This window comes from Bombina bombina, chromosome 1, assembly GCF_027579735.1.
Source record: "Bombina bombina isolate aBomBom1 chromosome 1, aBomBom1.pri, whole genome shotgun sequence".
Classification (NCBI taxonomy): Eukaryota; Metazoa; Chordata; class Amphibia; order Anura; family Bombinatoridae; genus Bombina; species Bombina bombina.
The window spans coordinates 1,338,477,312-1,338,493,002 of NC_069499.1; the positions used below are offsets into that span (position 1 = coordinate 1,338,477,312).

The window sequence follows — 15,691 nt, forward strand, 5'->3', positions numbered from 1 at the left end:
TTGCCAAAGAGAGAAGCGCTCTACCAGGAACGAACAACAGCTCAGTGGCTTGTTCTATGGCGATTTACCACCCGGAAGCAGCCTCTTTTAGACCAGTGTGCTTTTCACAGAAGAAAACTTTCCTGAAGTATATCAGTCTGATCCCGCCAAGTAAGGTCAGTCCAGCCCCGAAATACCAGGCAATTCTCCTCTGAACAAGGAACATGACAACCCCAGACGATCGTTTCGGCCTCCTATGGGCCTCGTCAGTGAGGTGCAGCCACATTCCTCTAAGCACACTGGGCAAGGAGTCCACGTCTGGTTTCCCCCATCACCCATAGGGAGACTTCCCCAGGGTCATAATAATTTGCATACAAAGAGAGAAGCGCTCTACCAGGAACGAACAACAGCTCAGTGGCTTGTTCTATGGCGATTTACCACCCGGAAGCAGCCTCTTTTAGACCAGTGTGCTTTTCACAGAAGAAAACTTTCCTGAAGTATATCAGTCTGATCCCGCCAAGTAAGGTCAGTCCAGCCCCGAAATACCAGGCAATTCTCCTCTGAACAAGGAACATGACAACCCCAGACGATCGTTTCGGCCTCCTATGGGCCTCGTCAGTGAGGTGCAGCCACATTCCTCTAAGCACACTGGGCAAGGAGTCCACGTCTGGTTTCCCCCATCACCCATAGGGAGACTTCCCCAGGGTCATAATAATTTGCATACAAAGAGAGAAGCGCTCTACCAGGAACGAACAACAGCTCAGTGGCTTGTTCTATGGCGATTTACCACCCGGAAGCAGCCTCTTTTAGACCAGTGTGCTTTTCACAGAAGAAAACTTTCCTGAAGTATATCAGTCTGATCCCGCCAAGTAAGGTCAGTCCAGCCCCGAAATACCAGGCAATTCTCCTCTGAACAAGGAACATGACAACCCCAGACGATCGTTTCGGCCTCCTATGGGCCTCGTCAGTGAGGTGCAGCCACATTCCTCTAAGCACACTGGGCAAGGAGTCCACGTCTGGTTTCCCCCATCACCCATAGGGAGACTTCCCCAGGGTCATAATAATTTGCATACAAAGAGAGAAGCGCTCTACCAGGAACGAACAACAGCTCAGTGGCTTGTTCTATGGCGATTTACCACCCGGAAGCAGCCTCTTTTAGACCAGTGTGCTTTTCACAGAAGAAAACTTTCCTGAAGTATATCAGTCTGATCCCGCCAAGTAAGGTCAGTCCAGCCCCGAAATACCAGGCAATTCTCCTCTGAACAAGGAACATGACAACCCCAGACGATCGTTTCGGCCTCCTATGGGCCTCGTCAGTGAGGTGCAGCCACATTCCTCTAAGCACACTGGGCAAGGAGTCCACGTCTGGTTTCCCCCATCACCCATAGGGAGACTTCCCCAGGGTCATAATAATTTGCATACAAAGAGAGAAGCGCTCTACCAGGAACGAACAACAGCTCAGTGGCTTGTTCTATGGCGATTTACCACCCGGAAGCAGCCTCTTTTAGACCAGTGTGCTTTTCACAGAAGAAAACTTTCCTGAAGTATATCAGTCTGATCCCGCCAAGTAAGGTCAGTCCAGCCCCGAAATACCAGGCAATTCTCCTCTGAACAAGGAACATGACAACCCCAGACGATCGTTTCGGCCTCCTATGGGCCTCGTCAGTGAGGTGCAGCCACATTCCTCTAAGCACACTGGGCAAGGAGTCCACGTCTGGTTTCCCCCATCACCCATAGGGAGACTTCCCCAGGGTCATAATAATTTGCATACAAAGAGAGAAGCGCTCTACCAGGAACGAACAACAGCTCAGTGGCTTGTTCTATGGCGATTTACCACCCGGAAGCAGCCTCTTTTAGACCAGTGTGCTTTTCACAGAAGAAAACTTTCCTGAAGTATATCAGTCTGATCCTGCCAAGTAATGTCAGTCCAGCCCCGAAATACCAGGCAATTCTCCTCTGAACAAGGAACATGACAACCCCAGACGATCGTTTTGGCCTCCTATGGGCCTCGTCAGTGAGGTGCAGCCACATATATAATATACGCACTGTCCTGCCAATGTGGGATTCAGTATATAGGTAGGACCTGTAGAAAGGTCAGGACCAGATGGAGCGAACATCTGAGGAACATTGAATCCAAATCGTTAAAACATAGTGTTTCTAGACATATGTGTAACAGCTATATTCCTGGTAAATGCTCATTTAAAATAACACCATTGGAAAGAATCCCTCCAAGTAATATGTACAATAGGTTTTCTAAATTGAGACAAAGGGAAACCTATTGGATTTATAAATTCAATAGCTTATTCCCCACTGGCCTTAATGAGGTCATAGACTCTGCAGCATTTGTGTAGATATTCTTGTTCATATATACATACGAGACATTGCTATATCTAATATATGTTTGGTTAGATGTGCATTTTTTTCGCTGGACTTTTCGACACCCCATTGTTGTTGGTTTGCATCTACAAGCACTATATCTTTTAAACCATAGAGAAATTCTAATTACAGTTACGTTTAAATGCATTAGGGATCTAGACTATTACATTCTATACATGGTATTCTAACCTCCACACATTTGGCCCTATTACACTATCCCATCACATATTTTTAATTTATATTAGCCCATTTATACACCCTCACATTTGTATTTCATTGGGTGACAATGTCATTACCTTTTGGTAATTATTTAAATATAATTCACCATCATTTAGCCCCCTAATACTATTCACACTAATACCCCAAGTATATTTGTATATCACATTATTTCATTGGGTGACAATGTCACCACTTTAAGGTATTTGTTTAAATTTAATTCACTATTATTTAACCCCTTAACACTATTCACTAGTTAGTCATTTCACTCACATCAATACCCTCATTATATTATATACACCATATTTAATGGTAACACATAGACTTCGAAACTGCAAAGTACACCAAAAATATGTGGTTTGTGTTCCGAAGTCTGCACTTTAAGCCCACTTTTACGATTTCACTAATTGACAGGGAAATTCAGAGTTCGCTCTGATCGTTGTCATCACAATGTTTAATAACTTTACCCCTGATTAGTCTTATCCACATGTGTACTCTATGCTGTATTGTCATGAGTCCATGATGTGTAATTTGGACTATTAGCATAATGTATCTACTAATTATCATTTCTTATTTCTTGTTTTTAGATCGCAATAGTGGTAATACATTAGCAACCAATGGCACGATATTAATTACAATTTACGTGTTCTCATTGGCTTTGCAGTTAGATATGGGCGTAACCATCTCGCCCCTAGTTACCACAACAGGATAGAGATACATACGCTCAGGCCGTAGTGATCATGTGATCACGCGTCATCCCTTTTGGACGTCGGAATTACGGCATTAGCTATTTGCTACACTCCCGACCACATGACACTATGTCATGATAACATAACATGCAGTTTATAGCGTAACCAATGAGATTGCCATACCAGGACAGGCCCCTAATATGGTCGTAATTCTATTGGCTAGTTATGTAACATATGTTAGATTTCTTACTACGATAATAATACACATAGGGTACGATCGAGATCGCCAATTATCGATCCAATTGCTCATTTATATATTATCTTTAGAGACACATAGGCAAATAAAGTTCTATAAATTAAAACTTAGTTGTGATATATAATTCAAACTAATTGAACAGTACATCACCACAACAATGGGGAGTGTTGGGAAAGGAAGGACATGATAGGTCAATCTGTGTAAAGGAAGGGGAGGGTTCATTTGAACATTAGGTTACTGAGCCCTATATAAAGGGCATTTATGCATACAATGAACATACAAGCCTGAGGAAACGGGGTGTCCCCCGAGAAACGCGTCGCTATATTGTATGGTCTATGGGGAGATAGGTTGTCATCACCCAGCTGTAATTTGTTATACCGTTTGGTATTTTTATTGTGTATAATAAAATACTGATTTTATACTTTTACATAAGTCTGGTGTTGGTGTTACTATCCTCATAGCAGTAACCTAAGGGCACTGTAGCTCTTCCTCCTCCTTCCACTGCAGTCTTGGCCGTTGTTTGACATCCAGGAGACAAATATTCCCAGCCCATCTGGGAGAGATCAACACACAGCCAGCTGGTTTGCTGTTGAAAACCAGCCCGCCCCTACTGGCACAAGAGAGTGCCGCCTCGTTTGTGAGTACCCTTATTCTGCTCCTTTATTGGATTTCTGGTTATATTGATCCACACATGTGGCGTCTCTGTTTTTGTTTTTGTTTTACATTAAGTTATATTAATATACTTTTTACCTCTGTGATTACCTTGTATCTAACCTGACAGCCCCCTGAGCACATTACTTTTTATTTATTTTCTATTGACTTGAATTTAGTACTGTGCTAACTCTTAAATAACTCCTTGGGCGTGAACACGTTATCTATACGGCCCACATGAACTAGCAGTCTCTCTTTTTGTGATAAGAGGCTGTCTGTAGTGGCTTAGAAACAGGCAGAAATTTAGAGGTATAAATGTTAAAGTATATTAATATATCAGTTTCGTGTGCAATGCTGTGGAATGGGTAGTGAAGATATGATCTTTTTAAACAATAATAATTTTAGTGTAGACTGTCCCTTTTTAAATATACATATATACACACAGCATTTAAGGATTCTAAAATATTTATATGCGGCCCCCTTGTGTTAAGCAGTTGGCCTTCCCTGAACTAGCCCAACATTTCTATAGTAACAGTTTTTTTTACTTCTCTCATGTAGGTGGACTTGGTACTGGTAGCTTGACTGGAATAGGTACTGGAAGTCTTGGGTTACCTTCTGTGAATAGTGATCCCTTTGGTCAAAGGAAACTGAGCACCTCTGGACTCAACCAGCCTACATTCCAGCAGAGTAAGCAAAGTAGACTATTTTTTTTTCTTTTGTGTATTTAGTCTTTCTTTCAATTTTTTTTAGATCAGAATAAGTAATTGTACATCCTAGCACTTCAGCCACCAGAAGAAATCTTTGCTTAAAAGACCTTTTATTCTCATTTAGTTGCGTCCAAAAGTTTACAGAAACAATGTTTCGAACCTACAATAGGCTCTTAGTCTAAGAGCCTATTGTAGGTTTGAAACGTCGTTCCTGTAAACATTTGGACCCAACTAAATGAGAATAAAGGTCTTTTAAAAAGATTTCTTCTGGTGGCTGAAGTGCTTGGATGTTTGATTACTTGGATTGAATAGGTTTGGTAAATCTTACTTCGTGGCCCACAAACAGGTGTGCTGTTCTCCTTCCTCCTTGATTCCCTTTAGTTCAGAATAGCCATTTCAAAAGCATACTACTACTTTCTCTACTGCCTATGCAAGTTTATATAGGTGCTACATAGTTGGGGGTTCACAGCCTTTATACACAGCGCTTCACACTTTCTTTTTTAAGAAAACTGTTAACTGTCTTGTACAGTAAGTGTTTCAGTTCATTGTGAATGCTGTTTGGGTGGGGAACAGTAGGAGAATCAAGAGGCATTTATTCACTTTTGCAGGTAAAATTTGCTTTTTTGTGTGTGTGCTTGCTCTACTTGAAAAATTACGCCTCCTTGCAACAGATTTGCAAGGCAGCAACTTGGTATTTTCTCCATTCCTTTCCTAAATTTTACTATTTCTTTCTAATGACACGATGAGTCCACGGATCATCTAATTACTATTGGGAATATCACTCCTGCCCAGCAGGAGGCGGCAAAGAGCACCACATCAAAGCTGTTAAATATCACCTCCCTTCCCAGTCATTCTCTTTTTCTACGTTAGAGCAAGGAAGTGGTAAAGTTAGGTGTTAAAAAAAATAAACTCTTGATTGAAGAATCTTTTTCTAAGTAGTGCAAGATTGTGCTGCTTTGTCCTAGGGTGTAGCTGTAGTCCATTTCAGTCTCTTGAGTAGAGCAGTGGTGGCTTTAGAGCAATGGGAACTTGTGGGACATAATTCTCACTGCGCCTCCCATATACTGATGCTGCCCTAACTCAGAAAGCCTGAGTAAAATTACTCTGTCTTTTTCTCTTGTTAAGTGTATCCAGTCCACGGATCATCCATTACTTATGGAATATATTCTCCTTCCCAACAGGAAGTTGCAAGAGTCCACCCACAGCAAAGCTGCTATATAGCTCCTCCCCTAACTGCCATATTCAGTCATTCTCTTGCAAGCCTCAACATAGGTCGTGAGAGTCTGTGGTTTTTTTATACTTAGTTTATTCTTCAATCAAAAGTTTATTTTTAAATGGCACCGGAGTGTGCTGTTTATCTCAGGCAGTATTTGGAAGAAGAATCTGCCTGCGTTTTTCTATGATCTTAGCAGACGTAACTAAGATCCATTTGCTGTTCTCACACATTCTGAGGAGTGAGGTACTTCAGAGGGGGAATGGCGTGCAGGTTTTCCTGCAGATAAGGTATGTGCAGTAAAATATTTTTCTAGGAATGGAATTGAATAAGAAAATACTGCTGATACCGAAGTAATGTAAGTAAAGCCTTAAATGCAGCGATAGCGACTGGTATCAGGCTTATTAATAGAGATACATACTCTTATAAAAAGTGTTTTAAAACATTTGTTGGCATGTTTAATCTTTTTTTAACGTACATTGGTGATAACACTGTAATGTTGGTATAGCCTTAAATGCAGTAAAAGCGACTGGTATCAGGCTTATTAATAGAGATACATACTCTTGTAAAAATGTGTTTCTTTCATGTAATTAGCAAGAGTCCATGAGCTAGTGACGTATGGGATATACATTCCTACCAGGAGGGGCAAAGTTTCCCAAACCTCAAAATGCCTATAAATACACCCCTCACCACACCCACAATTCAGTTTTACAAACTTTGCCTCCTATGGAGGTGGTGAAGTAAGTTTGTGCTAGATTCTACGTTGATATGCGCTCCGCAGCAAGTTGGAGCCCGGTTTTCCTCTCAGTGTGCAGTGAATGTCAGAGGGATGTGAGGAGAGTATTGCCTATATGAATGCAGTGATCTCCTTCTACGGGGTCTATTTCATAGGTTCTCTGTTATCGGTCGTAGAGATTCATCTCTTACCTCCCTTTTCAGATCGACGATATACTCTTATTTATATACCATTACCTCTGCTGATTTTCGTTTCAGTACTGGTTTGGCTTTCTACAAACATGTAGATGAGTGTCCTGGGGTAAGTAAATCTTATTTTCTGTGACACTCTAAGCTATGGTTGGGCACTTTATTTATAAAGTTCTAAATATATGTATTCAAACATTTATTTGCCTTGACTCAGAATGTTCAACATTCCTTATTTTCAGACAGTCAGTTTCATATTTGGGATAATGCATTTGAATCATTTTTTCTTACCTTAAAAATTTGACTTTTTATCCCTGTGGGCTGTTAGGCTCGTGGGGGCTGAAAATGCTTCATTTTATTGCGTCATTCTTGGCGCGGACTTTTTTTGGCGCAAAAAATCTTTTCTGTTTCCGGCGTCATACGTGTCGCCGGAAGTTGCGTCATTTTTTGACGTCCTTTTGCGCCAAAAATGTCGGCGTTCCGGATGTGGCGTCATTTTTGGCGCCAAAAAGCATTTAGGCGCCAAACAATGTGGGCGTATTATTTGGCGCCAAAAAATATGGGCGTCGCTTTTGTCTCCACATTTCAGTCTCATTTTTTATTTGCTTCTGGTTACTAGAAGCTTGTTTATTGGCATTTTTTTCCCATTCCTGAAACTGTCATTTAAGGAATTTGATCAATTTTGCTTTATATGTTGTTTTTTCTCTTACATATTGCAAGATGTCTCACGTTGCATCTGAGTCAGAAGATACTTCAGGAAAATCGCTGTCTAGTGCTGGAACTACCAAGTGTATCTGCTGTAAACTTTTGGTAGCTATTCCTCCGGCTGTTGTTTGTATTAATTGTCATGACAAACTTGTTAAAGCAGATATTTCCTTTAGTAATGTACCATTGCCTGTTGCAGTTCCCTCAACATCTAAGGTGCAGAATGTTCCTGATAACATTAGAGATTTTGTTTCTGAATCCATCAAGAAGGCTATGTCTGTTATTTCTCCTTCTAGTAAACATAAAAAATCTTTTAAAACTTCTCTCTCTACAGATGAATTTTTAAATGAACATCATCATTCTGATTCTGATGACTCTTCTGGTTCAGAGGATTCTGTCTCAGAGATTGATGCTGATAAATCTTCATATTTATTTAAAATGGAATTTATTCGTTCTTTACTTAAAGAAGTACTAATTGCTTTAGAAATGGAGGATTCTGGTCCTCTTGATACTAATTCTAAACGTTTAGATAAGGTATTTAAATCTCCTGTGGTTATTCCAGAAGTTTTTCCTGTTCCTAATGCTATTTCTGAAGTAATTTCCAGAGAATGGGATAAATTGGGTAATTCATTTACTCCTTCTAAACGTTTTAAGCAATTATATCCTGTGCCGTCTGACAGATTAGAATTTTGGGACAAAATCCCTAAAGTCGATGGGGCTATTTCTACCCTTGCTAAACGTACTACTATTCCTATGTCAGATGGTACTTCGTTTAAAGATCCTTTAGATAGGAAAATTGAATCCTTTCTAAGAAAAGCTTATCTGTGTTCAGGTAATCTTCTTAGACCTGCTATATCTTTGGCTGATGTTGCTGCAGCTTCAACTTTTTGTTTGGAGACTTTAGCACAACAAGTAACAGATCATGATTCTCATAATATTATTCTTCTTCAGCATGCTAATAATTTTATCTGTGATGCCATTTTTGATATTATCAGAGTTGATGTCAGGTTTATGTCTCTAGCTATTTTAGCTAGAAGAGCTTTATGGCTTAAAACTTATGCTGATATGGCTTCTAAATCAACTCTACTTTCCATTTCTTTCCAGGGTAACAAATTATTTGGTTCTCAGTTGGATTCCATTATCTCAACTGTTACTGGTGGGAAAGGAACTTTTTTACCACAGGATAAAAAATCTAAGGGTAAAAACAGGGCTAATAATCGTTTTCGTTCTTTTCATTTCAACAAAGAACAAAAGCCTGATCCTTCATCCTCAGGAGCAGTTTCAGTTTGGAAACCATCTCCAGTCTGGAATAAATCCAAGCCTTCTAGAAAGGCAAAGCCTGCTTCTAAGTCCACATGAAGGTGCGGCCCTCATTCCAGCTCAGCTGGTAGGGGGCAGGTTACGTTTTTTCAAAGAAATTTGGATCAATTCTGTTCACAATCTTTGGATTCAGAACATTGTTTCAGAAGGGTACAGAATTGGTTTCAAGATGAGACCTCCTGCAAAGAGATTTTTTCTTTCCCGTGTCCCAGTAAATCCAGTGAAAGCTCAAGCATTTCAAGCAATTGTGTTTCAGATCTAGAGTTGGCTGGAGTAATTATGCCAGTTCCAGTTCTGGAACAGGGGATGGGGTTTTATTCAAATCTCTTCATTGTACCAAAGAAGGAGAATTCCTTCAGACCAGTTCTGGATCTAAAAATATTGAATCGTTATGTAAGGATATCAACGTTCAAAATGGTAACTGTAAGGACTATCTTGCCTTTTGTTCAGCAAGGGCATTATATGTCCACAATAGATTTACAGGATGCATATCTGCATATTCCGATTCATCCAGATCATTATCAGTTCCTGAGATTCTCTTTTCTGGACAAGCATTACCAGTTTGTGGCTCTGCCGTTTGGCCTAGCTACAGCTCCAAGAATTTTTACAAAGGTTCTCGGTGCCCTTCTGTCTGTAATCAGAGAACAGGGTATTGTGGTATTTCCTTATTTGGACGATATCTTGGTACTTGCTCAGTCTTTACATTTAGCAGAATCTCATACGAATCGACTTGTGTTGTTTCTTCAAGATCATGGTTGGAGGATCAATTCACCAAAAAGTTCATTGATTCCTCAGACAAGGGTAACCTTTCTGGGTTTCCAGATAGATTCAGTGTCCATAACTCTGTCTTTAACAGACAAGAGACGTCTAAAATTGATTTCAGCTTGTCGAAACCTTCAGTCACAATCATTCTCTTCGGTAGCCTTATGCATGGAAATTCTAGGTCTTATGACTGCTGCATCGGACGCGATCCCCTTTGCTCGTTTTCACATGCAACCTCTTCAGCTCTGTATGCTGAATCAATGGTGCAAGGATTACACAAAGATATCTCAATTAATATCTTTAAAACCGATTGTACGACACTCTCTAACGTGGTGGACAGATCACCATCGTTTAATTCAGGGGGCTTCTTTTGTGCTTCCGACCTGGACTGTAATTTCAACAGATGCAAGTCTCACAGGTTGGGGAGCTGTGTGGGGATCTCTGACGGCACAAGGAGTTTGGGAATCTCAGGAGGTGAGATTACCGATCAATATTTTGGAACTCCGTTCAATTTTCAGAGCTCTTCAGTCTTGGCCTCTTCTGAAGAGAGAATTGTTCATTTGTTTTCAGACAGACAATGTCACTACTGTGGCATACATCAATCATCAAGGAGGGACTCACAGTCCTCTGGCTATGAAAGAAGTATCTCAAATTCTGGTTTGGGCGGAATCCAGCTCCTGTCTAATCTCTGCGGTTCATATCCCAGGTATAGACAATTGGGAAGCGGATTATCTCAGTCGCCAAACGTTGCATCCGGGCGAATGGTCTCTTCACCTAGAGGTATTTCTTCAGATTGTTCAAATGTGGGAGCTTCCAGAAATAGATCTGATGGCGTCTCATCTAAACAAGAAACTTCCCAGGTATCTGTCCAGATCCCGGGATCCTCAGGCGGAAGCAGTGGATGCATTATCACTTCCTTGGAAGTATCATCCTGCTTATATCTTTCCACCTCTAGTTCTTCTTCCAAGAGTAATCTCCAAGATTCTGAAGGAATGCTCGTTTGTTCTGCTGGTAGCTCCGGCATGGCCTCACAGGTTTTGGTATGCGGATCTTGTCCGGATGGCCTCTTGCCATCCGTGGACTCTTCCGCTACGACCAGACCTTCTGTCGCAAGGTCCTTTTTTCCATCAGGATCTCAAATCCTTAAATTTAAAGGTATGGAGATTGAACACTTGATTCTTGGTCAAAGAGGTTTCTCTGACTCTGTGATTAATACTATGTTACAGGCTCGTAAATCTGTATCCAGAGAGATATATTATAGAGTCTGGAAGACTTATATTTCTTGGTGTCTTTCTCATCATTTTTCTTGGCATTCTTTTAGAATTCCGAGAATTTTACAGTTTCTTCAGGATGGTTTAGATAAAGGTTTATCCGCAAGTTCTTTGAAAGGACAAATCTCTGCTCTTTCTGTTCTTTTTCACAGAAAGATTGCTAATCTTCCTGATATTCATTGTTTTGTACAAGCTTTGGTTCGTATAAAACCTGTCATTAAGTCAATTTCTCCTCCTTGGAGTTTGAATTTGGTTCTGGGGGCTCTTCAAGCTCCTCCGTTTGAACCTATGCATTCATTGGACATTAAATTACTTTCTTGGAAAGTTTTGTTCCTTTTGGCAATCTCTTCTGCCAGAAGAGTTTCTGAATTATCTGCTCTTTCTTGTGAGTCTCCTTTTCTGATTTTTCATCAGGATAAGGCAGTGTTGCGAACTTCTTTTGAATTTTTACCTAAAGTTGTGAATTCTAACAACATTAGTAGGGAAATTGTGGTTCCTTCATTATGTCCTAATCCTAAGAATTCTAAGGAGAAATCATTACATTCTTTGGATGTTAGAGCTTTGAAATATTATGTTGAAGCTACTAAGTCTTTCCGAAAGACTTCTAGTTTATTTGTTATCTTTTCTGGTTCTAGAAAAGGCCAGAAAGCTTCTGCCATTTCTTTGGCATCTTGGTTGAAATCTTTAATTCATCTTGTCTATGTTGAGTCGGGTAAATCTCCGCCTCAAAGGATTACAGCTCATTCTACTAGGTCAGTTTCTACTTCCTGGGCGTTTAGGAATGAAGCTTCGATTGATCAGATTTGCAAAGCAGCAACTTGGTCCTCTTTGCATACTTTTACTAAATTCTACCATTTTGATGTGTTTTCTTCTTCTGAAGCAGTTTTTGGTAGAAAAGTACTTCAGGCAGCGGTTTCAGTTTGAATCTTCTGCTTATGTTTTTCATTAAACTTTATTTTGGGTGTGGATTATTTTCAGCAGGAATTGGCTGTCTTTATTTTATCCCTCCCTCTCTAGTGACTCTTGCGTGGAAAGATCCACATCTTGGGTAATCATTATCCCATACGTCACTAGCTCATGGACTCTTGCTAATTACATGAAAGAAAACATAATTTATGTAATAACTTACCTGATAAATTCATTTCTTTCATATTAGCAAGAGTCCATGAGGCCCGCCCTTTTTTTGGGGTGGTTATGATTTTTGTATAAAGCACAATTATTCCAATTCCTTATTTTATATGCTTTCGCACTTTTTTATCACCCCACTTCTTGGCTATTTGTTAAACTGAATTGTGGGTGTGGTGAGGGGTGTATTTATAGGCATTTTGAGGTTTGGGAAACTTTGCCCCTCCTGGTAGGAATGTATATCCCATACGTCACTAGCTCATGGACTCTTGCTAATATGAAAGAAATGAATTTATCAGGTAAGTTCTTACATAAATTATGTTTTTAAAACGTTTGCTGGCATGTTTAATCGTTTTTTAACATATGTTTGGTGATAAAACTTATTGGGGCCTAAGTTTTTTTTCCACATGGCTGGCTTAAATTTTGCATAGAAACAGTTAACTGAAGCTTACCACTGTTGTAATATGAGTGGGAAGGGCCTAATTTAGCGCTTTTTTGCGCAGTTAAAATTACAAAATGAATCATCCAGATTCCCTCAGCAGTCCCATGAATACTACAGGACATTTCTAAAGGGCTAAAAAGACTTCCAAAATCGTTTATAGGGAAGGTAATCCACAGCTCTGCTGTGGCAGTTTGTTGTGTCTGTTTTTAAAAACATCTGTCGTTTTTTTTATCTGTTTTTTGCATTAAGAGGTTAATCATCCATTTGCAAGTGGGTGCAATGCTCTGTTACCTTATTACATGTACTGTAAAAATTTCGTTTGTTTTACTGCCTTTTTTTCACTGTTTTTCAAATTTTGACAATTTGTTTCTCTTAAAGGCACAGTAACGTTTTATATATTTGCTTGTTAACTTGATTTAAAGTGTTTTCCAAGCTTACTAGTCTCATTATTAGTCTGTTCTAACATGTCTGACATAGAGGAAGCTCTGTGTTCATTATGTTTTAAAGCCATGGTGGAACCCCATCTTAGAATGTGTACCAGATGTACTGATTTCATGTTAAACAATAAAGATCATTTGTTGTCTTTAAAAACATTATCACCAGAGGATTCTGTCGTGGGGGTAGTTATGCCGACTAACTCTCCCCACGTGTCAGACCTTTTGACTCCCGCTTTAGGGACTCACGCTCAAATGGCGCCAAGTACATCAAGGGCACCCATAGCGTTTATTTTACCAGGGGATTCTGTCGAGGGGAAAGTTATGCCGACTAACTCTCCCCACGTGTCAGACCCTTCAACTCCCGCTTCAGGGACTCACGCTCAAATGGCGCCAAGTACATCAAGGGCGTCCATAGCGTTTATTTACAAGACATGGCAAAGGTGGTGAATAATACTCTGGCAGCAGTATTAGTCAGACTACCTGAAATTAAAGGAAAGCAGATAGCTCTGGGGGTAGATACAGAGCATACAGACGCTTTAAGAACCATGTATGATACTACCTCACAATATGCTTAGTCTGTGGGTGATTTTTTTTTTTTGACTCAGTGAAGATGATTTAACCTGATTCTGATATTTCTACATTTAAAATTTATTCTTGAGAACCTCCACTTGTTGCTCAGGGAGGCTTTGGCTGCCCTGAATGAATGTGTACAATCGCAGGGCCAGAGAAATTGTGTAGACTGGATAAATAATATGCAGTGCCGGTGTGTACTGATGTTTTTCCAATACCTAAAGAGGTTTATTAAATTTTTTTTAATAAGGAATGGGATAGACCAGGTGTGCCGTTCTCTTCCCCTCCTATTTTTTAGAAGAATGTTTTCTAATAGTTACGACCACACAGGACTTCTGGCAGACAGTTCCTAAGGTGGAGAGAAGAGTTTCTACTCTAGCTAGGCGTACCACTACCTCTGGCGAGGACAGTTGTGCTTTTTAGATCCAATGGATAAAAAATGTTTATTCAACAGGGTTTTATCCTGCAGCCCCTTGCATACATTGCTTCTGTCACTGCTGCTGCGGCGTTCTGGGTTGAGTCTCTTGATGAGGCTTTACAGTTAGCGACTCCATTGGATGAATATATTTGACAAGCTTATGCTAGCCAATTCCTTTGTTTTCTGATGCCTTTGTTCCTTTGACTAGACTAACGGCTAAGAATTCTGTTTTTTACTATACTGGCGCGCAGAGCGCTATGGCTTATATCATGGTCAGCTGTCGTGACTTTAATAAATAAGCTACCTAACTTCCCTTCAAGGGGCAGACCCTATTCGGGCCTGGTTTGAAGGAGATTATTGCTTATATCACTGGAGGAAAAGGTCATGCCCTTCCTCAGGATAGGTCCAAATCAAGGGCCAAGAAAGGTCTAATTTTCGTGCCTTTTAAAACTTCAGGGCAGGTGTGGCATCCACTTCCTCTAAGGCAAAACAAGAGGGAATTTTTGCTCAGTCCAAGGTGGTCTGGAGACAATCGGACCTGGAACAAAGATAAGCAGGCCAAGGAGCCTGCTGCTGCCTCTAAGGCAGCATGAAGGAACGGACCCCTATCCGGTAACGGATCCTATAGGGGGCAGATTTTCAATCTTCTCCCAGGCGTAGGCAAGTGATGCCCAGGATCCCTAGGCATTGGAATTTATATCCCAGATATCTTCTGGATTTTCAAAGATTCCCCCCCAAAAAAGGGGAGATTTCACCTTTCCAATTACCTGCAAACCAGATAAAGGAGGCATTCTTACATTGTGTACGAGATCCATCCAGTTCCAAGAGAGGAACAGGGACAGAGTTTTTACTCAAATCTGTTTGTGGTTCCCTAGGAGAGGGAACCTTCAGACCTATTTTGGATCTAAAGATCTTAAACAAATTCCTCAGAATTCCGTCTTTTAAGATGGAAACTATTCGTACCATCTTAACTATGATCCAGGAGAGTCAATAGAGGACTACAATGGATTTGAAGGATGTTTATCCTCACATTGAGATGCATAAAGATCACCATCGTTTTTCAGGTTTGCCTTTCTAGACAGGCATTACCAGTTTGTAGCTCTTTCCGTTGGGATATCTACAGCCCCAAGAATCTTTATGGAGGTTCTGGGGTCACTTTGGCGGTCCTTAGGCCGCGGGGCATAGAAGTGGTCCCTTATTTAGACGACATCCTGATACAGGCGTCAAACATCCAAATTGCCAAGTCTCATACGGACGTAGTACTGGCATTTCTGAGATCACATGGGTGGAAAGTGAACAAGGAAAGAGTTCTCTATCCCCAATCTCAAGGGTTTCCCTCTTAGGGACTCTGATAGATTCTGTAGAAATGAAAATTTACCTGACTGAGTCCAGGTTGTCAAAGTTTCTAAATTTCTGCCGTGTTTTTCATTCCATCCGCGCCCTTCGGTGGCTCAGTACATGAATGAAACCGGCTTAATGGTAGCGGCAAGGGACATAGTACCGTTTGCACGTCTACATTTCAGACCGCTGCAGCTATGCATGCTCAGTCAGAGGAACGGGGATTACACAGGTTTGTCCCCCTGTTAAACCTGGACCAAGAGACCAGAGATTCTCTGACTGTCGGGTCCATCTG

General features: G+C 40.6%; 1 protein-coding gene across 1 annotated transcript in view; it reads left to right on the top strand.

Moving 5' to 3' along the window:
• The window catches only part of CNOT1 (CCR4-NOT transcription complex subunit 1), a gene marked incomplete in the record, with an annotated part of 753,971 nt that overhangs the window by 196,423 nt on the left and 541,857 nt on the right, over nt 1-15,691 (top strand). Inside the window, 1 exon segment of the mRNA XM_053702424.1 lies at nt 4,726-4,854. Within this exon segment, the coding sequence (XP_053558399.1) occupies nt 4,726-4,854 (129 nt within the window).